The 17,477-nt window shown below is 36.2% G+C and overlaps 2 protein-coding genes across 3 annotated transcripts in view; one reads left to right on the top strand and one right to left on the bottom strand.

The window, feature by feature from the left end:
* ST6GAL2 (ST6 beta-galactoside alpha-2,6-sialyltransferase 2) overlaps positions 1 to 17,477 on the top strand; it is a 73,434-nt gene that overhangs the window by 48,652 nt on the left and 7,305 nt on the right. For both annotated transcript variants that reach the window (XM_060769705.2, XM_060769704.2), the window contains exons 4-5: positions 3,243 to 3,344; positions 6,760 to 6,934. In XM_060769705.2, the coding sequence (XP_060625688.2) occupies positions 3,243 to 3,344; positions 6,760 to 6,934 (277 nt within the window). The remainder of the gene's footprint in view (positions 1 to 3,242; positions 3,345 to 6,759; positions 6,935 to 17,477) is intronic.
* Positions 12,859 to 17,477, bottom strand: part of LOC132771550 (vertebrate ancient opsin-like) — a 100,771-nt gene continuing 96,152 nt past the window's right edge. The window contains exon 5 of the mRNA XM_060769706.2: positions 12,859 to 17,203. Within this exon, the coding sequence (XP_060625689.1) occupies positions 16,958 to 17,203 (246 nt within the window). The 3' untranslated portion in view covers positions 12,859 to 16,957. The remainder of the gene's footprint in view (positions 17,204 to 17,477) is intronic.

Here is a 17,477-nt window from a genome sequence, read left to right as displayed (position 1 = left end):
AGAGAATTAAAACAATATTGAACTCCATATCTATTGGTCATCTTCTATTAAGAATTTATTTGTTAAACAAAAATGGTGGCTTACTCCTTGAATGTCTGTAACATTAGACATCCAGTGCAGCTACACATTTTATTATATCTAGAACTCAACTGCTGAACTACATTGGCATAATTCTTCTATCCTTGGCAGTGGCAGCAGGAACAAGTGCAGCAACAATGAACCTTCCTCACAAGCTACACCTCCCAGCATGTTAAAAATATCTAAATGAAAATTAGAAGAAGCATGGAGATAAAGCCCGTCCCTGATGAATGTACTCTATTAGTGCATAATATTAGTTTTGCAAGTTTCTTGAAATATGTTGCGCTGCTCTTTTTAGTTGTGTAGGAATCTCTGCATATTTTTTCTACGTTACCTTTGCCTCTGGGACCAAATATTCTGTTAAAGATGTTATGCCCAGGGACACATATGTCTCATCAACTGATATATACTTTTATGTATCCCATTCTAGATAAGATGTGAATTCTTTTGTTATTTGCCCTGCAATGGTTAAAGACCCCTTTGTTTGCCATTTGATCTTTTGTAATACAAGGTGACTGGATTGCAGTTGAAGGTGAACAAAAAGTATCTGTCTTCTTTAACAGGTTTATCCTCTGGCTATGAATGTGGGGATGCCATTTTGTTATTACAGCTATGCTACCATGATAAACCGCATTGAGTCGCCTGTCAAGGGCTGAAAAAATGCGGTATAGAAATAAAGCAAATAAATAAATAAATAAATAAATGTTGGCCATAAAACAAAAACATAATCCAAAATTCACCTGAAAACCACAAAATACATCACATTAGCTTTTGAAGCTCTGTGAGATGGTATCATAGCATATGGAGAATGACATGTTGTGCTCCTCCCACATGACTCCAGTGAGCCATATCCTCATGACTCATGATAGTGCAAAGGGTGCTGGGCCTATAACTTGATAGAATGTGTGCAGCATTCAGAGACTCTAGCAAGGAGCTAAAACACCAATGGTTTAGATCAGGCATCCTCAAACATTTTAAGCCGAGGGTTGGTTCACAGTCCCTCAGATTATTGGGGAGCTGGACTATAGTTAAAAAAAACATAAACAAATTCCTATGCACACTACATATATCTTATTTGTAGTGCAAAATAAAACATGAAAGAACAATACAATGCTTAAAATAAAGAACAATTTTAACCAACATAAGCTTACCCGTATTTCAGTGGGACTGTTTTAGGATGTTGAGATAGTCAGGTTTAATTAGGAGTGCTGTTGTTGTGTGCCTTCAAGTCATTTCAGATTTAGGGCAACCCAGGGGCCTGGTTTATATCCTTGGAGGGTACATCTGGCCCGTGGGCCTTAGTTTGGGAACCCCTGCTTTAGAGAAATATATGAAAGGCTTTATTATAGGAACTCCATTCTAAGATAGAAAAGTTCCTCAGGTTATTAATCTGAACTAGCTCTGTGCTAGGAAAGAGCAGTAATAGGAATTATAGGATGAGACAAAATGGAGAAACATCCCTAAGTGTATCAGTTTATATCATATAGCGGTCAGGTGAGGTAGACATTAAAGCACATTAGGCCACTTAAGCTCACCCTAATACTATCCAGTGACTCTTTTGTGCTCAGCATTATTGGACTTCCAAGTTCATTGTATCAAAACAGATCTAATGTTACCTCCAACTGCCATTTTGGACAATTTTAGGCCTTTCCTTCCTTTTTTTTTAGCAGGTTTGCAGTGGACTAGTAAAGTACCACCAATTTTGTGATCAATTTTGGATGTTTGCTGCAAATTGGATGAGAACGGAATCACCGCAAAAGACACAAAAATTAAAATGTGGGGGTCTGGGTATTTTGGGGGATTCAGAGGCCACATTTTGATGGCTGCATGTGGCCTGCAGACTGCAGCTTGCCAAAATGATATAAAACATGCTGTTGTACCGAAAATAATGGGCAGCACACAAAACAAAACATTGCTGATTGGTATCTAAAGGGAACTGAAATGAAGATTTAATTCTGTTATATTAAAGTAGGGAAATCAACACGGGGAAGAGTTATCTAATTCAATTCAATGTCAATAGATCTAGATTAAGGGCACAGTGTAGGCAAGTTTAAGCAATTTGCCTGACCATAAGTATGTTTGCTCAGAAATGAATTCATGGTGCATATTTGCTGGTATGTTTGGTGTTAGGCTTTAAGCTTGTTTGAATTCAAAGGAGAATTTAAAATCTAATGCTTCAACTAGAGGCTTTAAATAAATGCTTAATCAATTTGCTTTCAGTAAGTATTAAAGTGTGTTAGTTTTGACTGGCCCAAGATTTACTATTTTTCAGCTGGTCTTAAAACGCCTGCAGTTTCAGTTATTTATAATGTCTTGAATCTTGGAAAATATCTTGACAAATTAATACTCTAAGCTTTGGAATTAGATGCTTGTTTTATAAAGGGATGACACTATTATCTGTCTCTTTGTAATAACGTAGTTTTAGAAAAAAATATTCTTGCAAAAAAATATGGGTGTACGTATAGTCTAGAATTTGGAGGGAGGTATACCCACAGCGTTCATGGGGGAAAGTGGAGGTAAATCCTTGTATGATAATAGAGTGAGGAAAGTTTTATAGAATACTTCACCAAGCATGGGATGTGCAGCGTTATCACAGTCATATCAGAGGTCCCACAAAGCAGACAACTGTGATACCAACTTAAGTGTTTTACTGGTAGCTCAGGGCGGTTCCAGACAGCCCTTTATCCCAGGAGCATCCACATTTAAAAAACACAGATGTTCCTGAGGGCCTGTCTTTACCCACCCCAGAAAGTGCGCAGTCCAGGGTGCGCAGTCCAGAGATCAAGGTTTTCTTGGTTTGTGATGAATTAATTTGAGATTGTCCAGGATGTTATCTGGACAGCCCCTTATTTATTGTGGGAGTTACCACAAAAAAGGGACTGTCTAGATGCGCCCTCAATATATTGAGAAGGTGTTGCCATTCCCAGCAGATGTAATGGTAATTTACATATTAGCAAATACTTTTTTAGAATCCCATGCTTATCTTCCATCTTCATTTTTTTAAAAAGGTATTTTAACCTGCTGTGCCTTCCTGTGTGTATGTGTGTGTATATATACATATGTACATACTACATGTACACATACAGATGTAAAAAGGTACACTGATAAAGATTTGATTTTATATTCAGTAAGGTTTTAGCATATGTGTGTTTTTGTATTTTCAGATTCTTACTAATCCAAACCATCACTTCATCGAGAACTCTTTATATAAAGATGTTATCTTAGTAGCTTGGGATCCTGCTCCCTATTCTGCAAATCTCAATGTGGTAAGTCACTGGCTAGGATACAGTTCAGCATCTGTTTGTAATCTTGCTACCTGATGGAAGAAATCATAGCTAGGAAAGTTATTGTTACAAAGGAATGTGTTGCATTATAGTTTCTTGACATCAGTAGTTACTGTTACAGTTGATTCTTTTTTTAAAAAAACAAAACAAAACCCAATTTTCTCATTTCTTGAGTCAAAGCTAACTAAAATAGTTAACTTGAGTTCTTTAAGAAAAACATTATGAATGCCATATGTCACTGTCCTGTTCACAAAACATACTTTCCTACAACCACTAACAGAACATGAGCTGGCACTGGAACCAAATGATACTCTTCCTTCACTATTTAGTGAGGCCACAGTGCCAGATTTGTACAAGTAACTTTAAACATTACTTCTGTACCTCAAAATGAGTGCAGTTGTACCTCACTAAATTACAATCAAAATATTATCCCTTTTTAAACCTTTATTTTTTTCATTCATGAGATAGTTACATGTCACTAGTTAGTGATAATTACAGGACTGTGTGATTGATGAATAAAAGGTTTCAAAACTCATTACAAAATTAGAAGGCACCAGCATTTTGTTTCTAAAACATTTTTAAAGTATCATTAGTGAAAATGTTGTTACTATAACACCAGTAACAAAATTTCTCCCCTATTTTACACCTATTGGGGTGAAACTTGCTACAATGATAGAACATATTTACCACAGTTAGCCTATCAAGTTTCAGAACGTCTCACTCATCCGTGGATTTTCAGGGAATTTTTGAAGTTTTTATAAACAACATTTTATAAAACTACAAGAGCTATCTCCTTGAATTTTCTATGCAGTGACACAAGGTAACGGGATGGATCATTCCCCCCCCCCCCCCCCACTTTCAGAAATATTTGTACATCTACTGATTTTAGGGAAGTTTTTAAAGTTTTGACAGAAACTTCTTTATTTTTTTAAAAAAAGATACAACAGCCATGTCATTGAATGTTTCTCATATTAACCAATAGAAGTTCCATTTAGGGATTTATTCTCAACCCAGCACAGAGATTTACTTACTAGAAGTATCAGTCAGTCCTCCTCTTTGCAAATTCAACAATTTATTGGAACTCTGGCTGGCTGCTCCTACGGAGGGACAAATCCCTTCTCTATCCTGATTGGGGCCCTCTGATGCTGAGCAGAATTCTAGGAATTGTAATTTAGAGCAGGGCCTTTTGAATTCTTTGGCATAAGGCTCCTCGTCTTCCCAAATGACATTTTCCAGAATTCTGTGCTTTCTCAGTTTCATTCCCAGTGAACTCTACTTTCTCCCTGCTGCCTCTTTCTCCTAATGGCGAGAGGCTATTAATTTAAAGAGGATTGGCAGCCTTTTTGGTTTTGCTTTGCTTGCTTGCGCTGAAAATGAAAATGAATTTTGCGAGGCTTCTGAGATTTACAAAATTCAAATGAAAAAGTATTGAGTAAGTTTCGATTTTTATGCTTCCTTGACTTGAGACTGCTTTCACTGGTTAATGCAGGAATTATGTGTCTGCCTCATGCAAATTCTTCATCGAGTGGTGAATTTTCTGTGATTCCATGAATCTGCTGAATTTATTAAATTAATGTTCATCTCTTGGCACTAGAGGGAGCCATGGATCCTATAAGAGCAGCTTCACATGTTGCTTTGGCCAGTACCATAAATTGAATCCCGGAGATTAAAGCATCTAACAATTGTGATAACAAAGATAGATTTGGGTTAATGCTGGCCAAAAACAAATTGAAAATGAGTATTTAATATACTTATCCAGCAATCAGCCTCCTTTCTTCCTTCCTGATTGGCCCATCATTTTACCCTCGCTGCTTCTAAAGTGAACTCCCTGGTGTAAATGCTTCTCCAACTGCAATTTTGTCTTCATAGTCCTCTACTGTCCAAAATGAACTGAAACAATAGTAAACTGTGAAAAAAATATTCCCCTACAATTGGAGGAATTGTGAATTCGCATGTTCTCTCTGGGTTTTTTTTATATCAATTGATACACAAAATAACACTAGAGAAGAAAAAAAAATGAGTTTTGGAGAACTAAAGAGTAAAATACAGTATGTTGCCTGGTGATTACATATATAATGGGACTTTAACAGCCATGGATTTCTGTATCCATGGGCAGTTCTTGGAACTAAACCCCAATGGATATCGAGGGCCCACTATGGTGCGTCCCAGATACATAGTATAACCAAGTTATCATCTTTTCAAAAGTCAGTAGAATTCCTACCTAAACAGCAAATACTTTCACTGTCTCCTGCATAGTCTGCACCATTAGCTATGAGAAAAGTTCATTTTGTCCACATTTTAATGCGAATTGGTGTATGAATTGAAACACAGATAACTTTGATATGCCAGCTTTTTTACATACTCAGTCGTCAGTCAGAACAATCATACAAAAATGCACTATCAGAAAAACTTCACAAAATGTCATATACAAAAATGTGGCTTGCTGTAGAAACAAAGACTGGTGATAAAGCTTCAGTTGAGACACCTTTCCTCTTTCAGGAGTGAATTTCCCTTCCTTGGCGTAGATTTCTCTCACTTCCTGTTGTCTTACCCACATTCTTAACTATGATTTGTTTGTAAGTCAGATGTTTGTAACTCAGGGACTGCCTGTATTGTGGAAATAACAAACAAAATCCATATATTAAAGAAAATTATGCATACGCACATACATGTGTGTACAGTAAAATGACATACAAAGAAATGTATAATACTGTATGTATAACTTAAATAAAATGTTATATACACAATAATATGCACACAATACCATAATTAAATGTGTATATTATATTAATACTTTAGTTCATCAGTTCTAAAATGCACTTTTTCCTATATAAATACCTCTAAAAATGGGTTGTGTATTAGAATTGCTGGTGTTTCTTTTATGTATATAAATAAAGTTTTTTTCTGTTGGTGGTACTGAAATTAGTGTGCATCTTACAATTGATAGTGTCTTAGAATTGAAGAAATACAGTATATAACTGATAAATATAATTAATGTCACGTTAAGATCTATATTCATTTTGCTAACTTTGTACAATTTAAAATATATGGAGTTGAGATCAAACAAACTTAAAGTTTAAAAAAGTGAAACTGAGGGAAATAAATATTGACAATTTTATAAATCTCATACAGGGGGCAGTGTTGCAATTCTGAAAGTTACCTTTCTGTCCTCCAATTTTTTTTAACATAAAAAAATTCACATCGGTTTGAGAGGTCTACTTATTGAGATTCCTAATGGAGGGATTAGATTTCAAGTCGTAGACATCCAGATTTACTTGGTTATATGCCATGATGTTTGTATGAAGAGAGAGCTGCAAATATGTCATTATTTAGTATGGGCTTAGAACTTCAGTAAAAAAAAATCTTCAATAAAATATGTTTTTATTTCCTTCACTAGTGGTTTAAGAAACCAGACTACAATTTGTTTACTCCATATGTACAACATCGCAGAAAGAATCCAAACCAACCATTTTACATTCTCCATCCAAAATTTATATGGCAGCTCTGGGATATCATTCAAGAAAACACCAAGGAAAAGATACAACCCAATCCGCCTTCTTCAGGTTTCATTGGTAGGTGTATCCACTGGTAGATTGCCTTTATTACTAAAATATTCTCCACTGTACAAAGTTCTTTTCTCCAGCCCCAGAATGCAAAACAGGTATGTGTTATCTTGACTTTCACATTTTTAGTGAAGCATTTGCTGGGACTCATTTGTCAATGCCAGAATTTGAAATCAGATAGAAAATAATAATAATCCCAGATGACAGCGGGATTTAAGAGAAACAGCTGGAAAAGCTGACACGATACAAGGATTTAAAGATCGAACTGCAAAGACTGGCACAAGCCAGTAAAGGTGGTTCCAGTGGTGATCGGCACACTGGGTGCAGTGCCTAAAGACCTTGGCCTGCACTTAAACACAATTGGCACTGGCAAAATTATTATCTGTCAGCTGCAAAAGGCCACCCTACTCAGATCTGCATGCATTATTCACCGATACATCACACAGTCCTGGACACTTGGGAAGTGTCCGACGTGTGATCCAATACAACAACCAGCATAGTGATCTTGTTTGCTGTGTACTAATCTTGTTGTGTTTCAAATTATTATTATTATTATTATTATTATTATTATTATTATTATTATTTCTTCCTCACCTGTCCTTGTGGCTCGAGTAGACTTACAGAACAATTACAACACATAAACATTATAAAAAATGCTGCAAATACACACATTAATATACATTTCTACGAACATATCAATACTGTGTTCAAAACCACAAAAAGCAAGGATAATGTGGAACTAGGCATGTGAATTGTACTAACAGGATGCCAGACATAATCTCTTTTCTGAATAAACTGAATGCTGCTAATATGCTGAGAACTTTCTCAGTAAAGTGGGAAGAACTAATGGGTTCCTGACAAACAGCTGAATAGCAGCATTTTGAATATCTAACTTAGGCTGTTGTTATCAGGAAGGGGAAATAAACATGCAAAATTTATTCTTTCTGGATTTACCATACATGGGCATGTACAAGTCAACCTTAAGAATACATTGAGGGCATGTTTGGAGCCAAAATTATGTGCTTTGATATGACCCATGGATAAATAAAAGGCCATTGTACAGAGAGAGGAAAGCACCAATCCCTACTTGTGGCCAGCCACCTCTGGCCACTGTCACCATTTTCTCACCCAGGGATTCAAAAAGAACTGAAGAAAGTAGAGTGGGTCAGTGCATCTTTTGATCTCCTGGAATGGACTCACTTTTGCCACTTTAATCAGAGAAGAGAATAGTTCCTTTTTTTAGAAGTACTTGTTACATTCACTTGTGGATAAATTGAACTTGTTTTGGGGGATTGATATTTTGACTAACATTTCTGGACTTATACTCCACACATGGATATGGAGCTTCCTAACCAAATAGGCCACTGTATATTAAAAGAAAATAGATTACAACATTTATTTTAGCAAAAATAAAAGGGGGGGGGGGGTTGAAAGCATGCTAAAAATGTGTGTGTCACTATTTAATGTGAAACATACAGCCATACAATGTACTTAAAAGTGGAAATTTTATAGCTGTTTGAGGAGTAGGCAGAGAGGGTAAAGTAATGTGTGAGTATATGGTGCATTCAATCTGCATAAATGTTTATGAGATGGATATTTTAGAATGGTTATCCATCATCCTGTCTTAAAGAAGGTAGCTGATTTGAGCTAATGCTGACAGAGTGGAAGAATGGCTGTTGTGAATGTCATAGAATAATAAATTGAAAGATGCTTCTAGATTATTTGCTGAACCAAAATTTCATATTTATGAACTAAATATACCCAGTGGCAAAATTCAATATTGATAAAAGAAAATAAATGAGGACTGTCACATGTGACAGAACAGCCCTCTCTGCAAGAATCTCTTGTCTACTTGAATATGTCTGTCTTTCTACCTGCTTAAACTAGCTGTCTATCCATCTATGAGGAAATATGTTGAAATTGATCTCTTTTCAAATGATCTTAAAACTGATCTACTGTATAAATTCCTTTGTGCACATTAATAATGCTTTGTTAACATAAATATCCTCATTCATGGAATGCCTCCTAGGATGTGATTATCACAGGTATGGTTTAGATTTCAAAAGCTCGAATTTCATTATGTTATATAGTGTCGTAACTATTTTATACTGTTTTAACAAATGGAGATAGAGTGATCTGTTTCTCTCTGGTTGAGACTTAATTCTAATAACCTTGCACTCAATGGCCAGAATCCTATTAAGAGACCTACACAAACATATGTGTTCTTTATATGTACAGTTGTCCTTTGTGGGAGTTGTGGGAGTTGTATTCCCTTCCTTCCTCCACAGTGTCATACCCATCTTGCCCAGAATCACTGTAAAAAAAATCTAAGTCATTCTATGCCTCACAATGAGCAGGCAGGATCGGAGCTGCACCTAGTAGAAGCCCATAGCCAGATGCAAAATGATTACAAGAGCACTGAGCTCCATCAGGGTCTTCCAAAACACTTTGTGTCAGACCATGAGGATACAGCAGGCATGGGCAAACTTTGGCCTTCCCATTGTTATGGACTTCCACAATTCCCAATAACCAGTTGTTAGGAATTTTGGGAGTTGAAGTCCAAAACACCTGGAGGACTGAAGTTTGCCTATGCCTGGGTAACAGCCACTCTTCTTTGGCCAGCAGTGAAGCATGGAATGGCTATGCAGGATGGTTTCAGCTGCTTACCCTGTTGATCAGGGTATGTTCGGAGACAGATTTACATTACAGTAAGAGGGTGTTGGATTGAGGCCATTATGTAAAGCACTATGGCCAACAACTATTTGGATGATGAAAATGGGCTATATGTGTTTTCTTTAGAGATTTCACTCCATGCATCTGAGAAGGCAGACTTAGTCTACAAAAGCATATGCTACCAGCTTTATTTTCTCAGCTATTGGTATCTCTATGGTGCTACAAAGTCCGTTTCATGCTGTGCATGAGTTGTTGTTTTGTTTAAAAAAATGTCATGTAAACAACAAGGCTATCAAAACCTAAAATAAACTCTAACACATATGGATGGAAGACTTTCTACAAGTGTTACTAAGTGGGGATTTCTCTGTTGACTCCACGTTTTGATTGGAGCAGCTCATGGGTTTTTTTCCTCATTTGTTGTATTATTCATCCAATAAGTTAGGAAGAAGCATGGGGGGTGCTGGGATGTTAAAGTGCTTTTCATTTCTGAGCGGGCATGAGGTCAGAAATGCTTAATGAGATCAGAGGCCCGTTTCCTACAGCATACCTTAAATCAAGGGTGTCAAACTTATTTTCATCAGCCTTGTGGTTGCTTTCAGAGGTCCATTGGTAATGGTAAAAACTATGTAAATGTAACTATGTTGCCCTAGCATTGAAAGCATAAAATGACATAGTAGGCTAAATTGGGCCCGTGGACCTTATGTTTGACATGTGTGCCTTAAATGAAGCCCATATGAAAGTAAGAGTCTCTTCCTTTTCTTGATCCTCCCCAACTGCATTTCAAAGGTGCATTGACTCTCATCCTGGATGATAGAGCATAAACTCAACAGGACAGGAAGTATTGCTAATCTTATTCTACACAGAAAGCTCAAAAGAAACCCAGTGCCACCTTTGAGACTAAGTAGAACTAACACACATCTGATGAAGTGAACCAGTTCATGAAATCTTATCCTAGATACTTCTTTTTTCTCTTCTTTTTTTGGCCTCAAAGGTTTTAGGGAAAAGTCTAAGCATTATTTAGACATCCTTGGCATTTTCTTCTGCTAGCTAAGGTTTCCTGATATTCCCTGGTGATGTCCCATTTAAATTTTAATCAGGTACTCAAATAAACTGAGATTTGTTCAGGGTCAGCATGGTGTTGGAGAAAGATCAAAATAGCTGCTCAGCTATAGAAATTAATTGACTAACCTCAGACAAATGCCATTGTCTCAATTTTAGAAAAAGGCAGTGGTAAATTAATCTCAAATACATCTTAAGAATTCAACAGTCCTTTGAACAAAACTTTGTGATATAGTTGGGATCCATACATTGGGATCAGCTTAAATACATATAGCAACATCACAGGGCTGTTTGGGTTGGAAAGGTAGGTGATTTACACTCAATTTATTTAATATTTTAATAGGTAGTCCACCCAGTTTGGAGAAAACACTTCACAATTTCTTTTTCTTCTTCTGGCCACCTTAAATAAGTTGATGTGATCTGAAAACCTATTAATGACTCATTTCTTATTGTGTGCCTTCAAATAGTTTCTGATTTATGGTTTTGTAAGGGAAATCTATCACATAATTTCTGGTAGAATTGGTTCAGAGTAGATTTTCCATCATCATCTTCTGAGACTCAGAGTTATGACATGTCCAAGGTCACCCAGTGGGTTTCTATAGCCGGGCAGGGATTCAAATCCTGGTCTCTCTGGCCCAACACTCAACCACTACACCATACTGGAGCATACTTCTGTTTATGTGTCTCCAACTTGCCTGACAACATATGGCGACTGCATAAATTTCATAAGGTGTTCTTAGGAAAAATAATACTCAAAAGATAAATTTGTCTGTTCTTTACATCCTGATTATCTATGACAACATTTTTAGCACTTTCGACATTTTTCTTCCTTCTCTCACCTCTAGAAGGGAATAGTGGCTAAACATGGTATATAAATATTTGGGTTAATTTGCAACTGCTTAATCCCTTCTGCTCAAATAACCCAAGTAGTCGTTGTGGTAAAGTATTTGTTAGTGGAAACTTGGGTTCAATTAAAATCTGGTGAAAGGGCATGATACAAAACTGGTGGATGTTGAACAAAAAAAGTTCAGGTGATTTAAGGAAGTAAAAAAATAAATAAAGATTAGGCATGTTGTAGAAACTCTCAGCTGTATACACACCTTACTGGCAGCCTACATGGGCATTAAGCAATGTGGATTATGAAGGATAAGTAACCATAATCACATCCTGAACAGATATATCCTTTAAAAAGCGATGGATGTAAATAGCAGAAACCTACTCTGGGAAATACTCAAAAATACTTCTTTCTTTAATTTTTCATTCCGCTGACGCATTCTGTGACTCATTTTGCAGCAGTACTTTCACCGTTTTTTAAAATACGAATTAGTTCAGGCATACATATTTTCATGTGAATCATGTTTGAAATAGTTCTGCTTTCCCCATTCCTCTAGCTTATTACGGATGGAAATGCAAGATATTTTTGCTGATTTGTTTTTTTAGGAATAGGGAAGAATATCTTATGTATGTTCATCTTTTGGTATCATAACATCACAAGTATTGGTTTTACATTGATGTAAAAGTGATATAATGAATCTGCTCTTGTTGAACTGCGCTGGCTTGCAGGAACTCTTCACTTGAAATCATAGTGAGCACTAACTTGTACATATATCAGCTTGCTTTCATATTATTACAATATGTGGTTTATGTGCTAAATGAGCTATAAATGAGAAGTGATCAAGTGTGTCCTTGCAGATGTTTTTGAATTATAACCCTCATGATCACTTGGCAAGGTTGGCAATGGTTAGCACTGCTGCAAGTTGGAATTCCAGCAATATCTGGATGATCACAGCTGTCCATTCATATATTGTTGTACTTTCAGCACAATGCTATATTTCACAGCTTTGCTGTTACTAATCCTTTCTTTGGATACTTACCATACCATGTACTCGCACCAATGGTTTTTAATGTAAATACAGTGTTCCTTTAAGTCTGAGAAATCTGCATCTGAATTTCAACAACATTCCACTTCAAATTCTTCTGACTTCCAGATAAGTGCCTGTCTGGCAAATTAACATCTTGTCCAACCTAAGGTATGCCAGTAGGTAGTTATATCCAATGTCTTTCCTCAGAAATTAGCTTAATATTGCCATTACAACAGAATTGACATTGGGTGTAATCAGCTACTGATTTTAATACTGACAAAAATTGACCCAAAGAATCATCTTTTAAGGAGTAATGTGGCTTTAGGAAAACAAAATAGGTGAAAACTAAGCACAAAATATTTTATTGAACATGGCAATTCCTGTTTCACGGTTCCATAGGTAACATGGCATATTGAAAATTCAGCAGGGCTTCTTGATAAAATGTGTATATGTGTATGATTTCATTGTGAACATACATTTACATGACCGAACAAGTAACACAAATGTATAAATGCTATGTTGTTAAGTGATTGTATAAGATGCACCTAATTTCCAGCAACACAGATTTGAAACATTTGTTTGACCAGAATCAACTATAGGTAGTATGTATGTACAAAAAGACAAGCTGTGATTGAAACAGGGTTGAGTTCTAGTAGTATCTTTATATATAAACATCAATGTGAATATGATGGAATTACTAAAATGCATAACATTTTAATATATATAATGGAAGCTGAACTAGATATAGTGAGCATGAGCTTACATACACGTGTGCACATATAGAAATACATTTGCGCATACAAATACATACACACATACATACTTTGGTTAGCTTCAATTGAAACACTATAGATTATGTGTCCAATATTCATGGAGATCCAGCAAAATAGACGTTTCCCACTTCCATGAACTAGGTCTGTGCCATATGTATGCCCAAGGGCATTTCATTTTGTATATGAACTTTTCCTGATGCAAAGTAAATAAGGTGCAAGCCACAGCATGTTAAGAATTTCATGATTGTATTGAAGTACTTGCATCAGAACAATCATATAGCAGAAAGTTATCACAGTTTTATTTTTACTTGTCAACTTTTCCACCCATTCTGAACTTCTTTTAATTGTTTTCTAAAAGTATATGTGAGCTATACCTGATTTATTCTTCAGTAAAACATGTCATTTTTAGATTGAAGACTAGATCATGTTTTGAAATCCTTGCAAGTTTTTGTTTTTGCCCACAGGTGAAGGCTTGTCATTTTAGAAGAGAGAACAAAGAGGATCTGGGTGTGGAAAGCAGATATGTCCCTGGATTTTTTTGCAAAAAAAAATATTAAAAATTGGGGAGGCTTTAAGATCTACACTTAATATTCAAGAAAAATAAAAGATTAGTTACGCTGAAGTTGGTGGCTTGGATCTGCACTAAACACATATGATACTTTGTTTGGTTGTAACAAATGTGCCCTACGTATTTCAACTTGGTCTGGCTCCAAGCCATTAGCCCTGTATTGTTTACCATAAGCCATGGCCAATTCTCAGAGCAGAAGGTGGCTGATGTTTAGTAACAAAATCTTCTAAGATTCTGTTTCTTTCTCATTTTGAATTCCTGAATCTCACTAGTTCATAAATACTGATATTGAGCCCTTAAGGTAGTCTTTCTAGAATGTCATCTTGTTAAAATATAGCAGGGCAGAATGGACAAATGAGAGGACCAAAATCGTGACCCCCTCAAGCCTTCTTGCTTTATCTCAGTAATTATTTTGTCTGGGGCTTAATAAAAAGGCAGCCTTTATTCATGTGTAAACCCCAGAATTACACATTTATGCAGTTCCTATGCAAATATCCCTCCATCAGTGGTACAGACAGATGCTGATAACCATATGATCTTTCTTCATACATATGATCTTCATACATATGATCTTTCTTTACATGCAATGAAATTAATCTGAACCCGTTTGGACAGATCTGTATGTCATCATCTACACATCAATAGTGAAGGGATCACCTATGTGTAATACTAAAGTATACAGTGCAACTCTCATATCTGCTGGACTATATCTTCAATGTCATTTATCCATGTCCAGCAAAATATGTCCTCTCTATGCATTTTCTAGGTCCTCTGGTATTCTTGTACCATAATTTCTTCATTTCAATAGAATTTGTATGATCCACACTTTCTCATACCCACATGAAGTCCAGGAACATATCCCCTGTGGATACAGAGGCCATACTTTACTAAGATAAACATTTCATTTTGATCTTAAATTCACATTTATATTCATAGGAGTCATATCCGACACCAAAAGGAAGACAGAGGTTCAAATGTCATTTGCACTGTCATATAAGGGGAAAAAAACTTATAGAGTATGCATTTAGAATTTAAATAGCTATTTGAAAAGGAAAATAGTTCTGTAGTCTAGGAGGTCATATCCCATGATTGTCAAAATTTCTTTTGCTATGACAAGATATATTCAACGCTGTCATGCTTTTTCAGTTCTATAAAAAAGGCGGGGAGGGGGTTAAACTAGTAAACGTAAATGTTAGAACATATTTTGTTAATTCAATTCAAAAGTGAGATTATATTTTTGAAATTGGTTGAGACTGTTTATGCAAAGTATCATACTAATTTAAATCACATCCATACCACATGGGCCCCCCTTGTCCATCTCCCCAACCGCTGCAGGGATAAAATACTATTTTTGCATTTTTTTTAAAAAAAGTCCTGAAATGCCCTAAAATGTCCCTGCTTCGTGTGAGAAAGTAAGAGAATAAGGGCCCTTCCACACAGCCATATAACCCATAATATCAAGGCAGAAAATCCCACAATATCTGCTTTGAACTGGGATATTATTCAGCTATGTGAAAGGGTTCTAAGTGAAGTCTTCCATTAACTGTGGTTTCCTGTTTCATTCAAATGGGAAATCATGATAAAGTCTATGGAACAAGCCATGATATCATGGATGATGTCTATGGAACAAGCCATTGATTGAAGTTAGCTTAATATTCTGACTTATTCTGAAGCTGTTAACTAGATTCCCAGTTTTGATGGAATGGGAAACTATAGTTAACAGAAGATTTCCAGGCTTCATTTTTTAATCTTAGTTCATTATGTCAGAATATAATTATCTAAACAAAAGACAACATGTAGATTCACTTAGGACTAGAAGACTGGACTCAGTTTAGTGGGTTATATATTGTATAGATCTTACTATACATCATGATTGAAAAACTGATGTCCAAAAGTCCTGTGGAAAAACAATACCCTAATAAATAGCTGTGTTAGAATTAAAAAACAAATGGCTGAACTGCATTTATTCCTGAAAAGATTAAACTAGTGTATAGGGTGGTTGTTGTGTGCATTGAAGTTATTTCTGATTTATGTGGTCTTCTTGGTGGATTTGTTTAAAAGGGTTTGCCCTTGTCCTCCTCTGAGACTGACACCGTGTGATTTGCCCAGTGGGTTTACATGGCTTATGGACATTCAAACACTGGTCCCCCAGTGTCCTAGTCCACCACTTAAACCATCCCACCATGCTGGTACAATTTTAAATTGTGAGCTTTGAGATACTCAACTGAAATCTTAATAAAAAACCAAAAACCATAGAGTGTTTTATAACTTTATTCTATGTAAAGAATGTGACTGAAAAATGTATTTAAAGTTTTCTAGAGACCAATGCTAATCAGTCTACACATATATCTAAAAGAAAATCCCAGTTCAATGTTGTCAGGAGGCTAATATTACTAGTAGGAATTGAAAAGAAATGCTTTGGACCAGAATATTTGCATATATATAATGAGATAGCTTGGATATCCATGCCTCCTGCCACTCCACAAATCCTCTCTCCACTCTCTTGTATTGTTCATTTGCTACTTATGTGATGTGTGAGACCTGAAACTGGAGAGACACTTAAGATCTGTGAAATGGGAGAAATCCAAGCGTAGTGCTTAGCACACATCTGTTTTGTATTTAAATTATTATTTATTGGGTTTTTATACTGCCTTTCTCCCAAAATGGGATTCCCTCCCTATTCCACAGATCCTCAAGTTCTTGCTAACCTTTCTCTGGGGAGCCTGCCAGCTACCTGCTTCCATCTTGCAAAAATGAATGAGCAGGAACACCGCAGACACCACGTCAAAGGGGGAAATAGGTGGCTGGCAGCAATATGTTTCAGATTTTGGAGCATTTTGGATTTGTTGGTTAGGGAGGCTCAACCTTCATCTTGTGTTAAAATTCTAGTGGCCCCCTAATTCCCTTATCTAGAAGACAGATCTTTTCCAGCATATAACATAATTTCTACTTGCTTTAAAGTTAAAAATAGTAATAGAATGAACTTCTGTTCTGTTCCTGCTCAACATATAGCCTATTTCCTAAGAGAATTCAGAGCCGATTAGTTACAAACTGTAACATATTTGATGTAGTTGTACAGGCAATAGCTTGTACTTTTTCACAGGAATGAATTTTCCTTGGACAGTTGGGGTGTGCTCTCTGAAACCGGATCCAGGCTTGACTCTGGGCTCAGAAGACAGATTGCTTTCTCATCCATTTGTGGGACTACTTGGCTTTTTAGTGTAACTCCACCTTGTGCCTTCTGGTTTTGGTGGATGGCCGTGACCTTTGACTGGCATATGGTTTCTCCATCAGCAACTGAAGAAGGTTGGCAGTGCAGAAGCATGAGAAAGCATTTATAGAACTGAAAAACAAGGAACCAAAAAGAAAACAAGCATCAGTATTGTTTCACCAAAGTATAACTTTCTATACATAAGTTGCCAACTAATAAAATATTGTGCCTCAGCAGTGGGAATGTAGGATTCAAATGTGTTGTAAAAATCTTAGGGTGTCCTATGAGATTAATATTCTGGTGTTACGTTTATGAACACTATTATTGTCAAATAATTTTCAGCTCAACCCTGGTCATAAACTAAATTCTTTAAAAGTGTGCATAGAATAATAGTCAACTGTCGACA

Source organism: Anolis sagrei, chromosome 3 (genome assembly GCF_037176765.1).
Source record: "Anolis sagrei isolate rAnoSag1 chromosome 3, rAnoSag1.mat, whole genome shotgun sequence".
NCBI classification, from domain to species: Eukaryota; Metazoa; Chordata; class Lepidosauria; order Squamata; family Dactyloidae; genus Anolis; species Anolis sagrei.
Note: the sequence above shows the minus strand (reverse complement) of the source record. Positions and strands in the feature narration are given on the sequence as shown.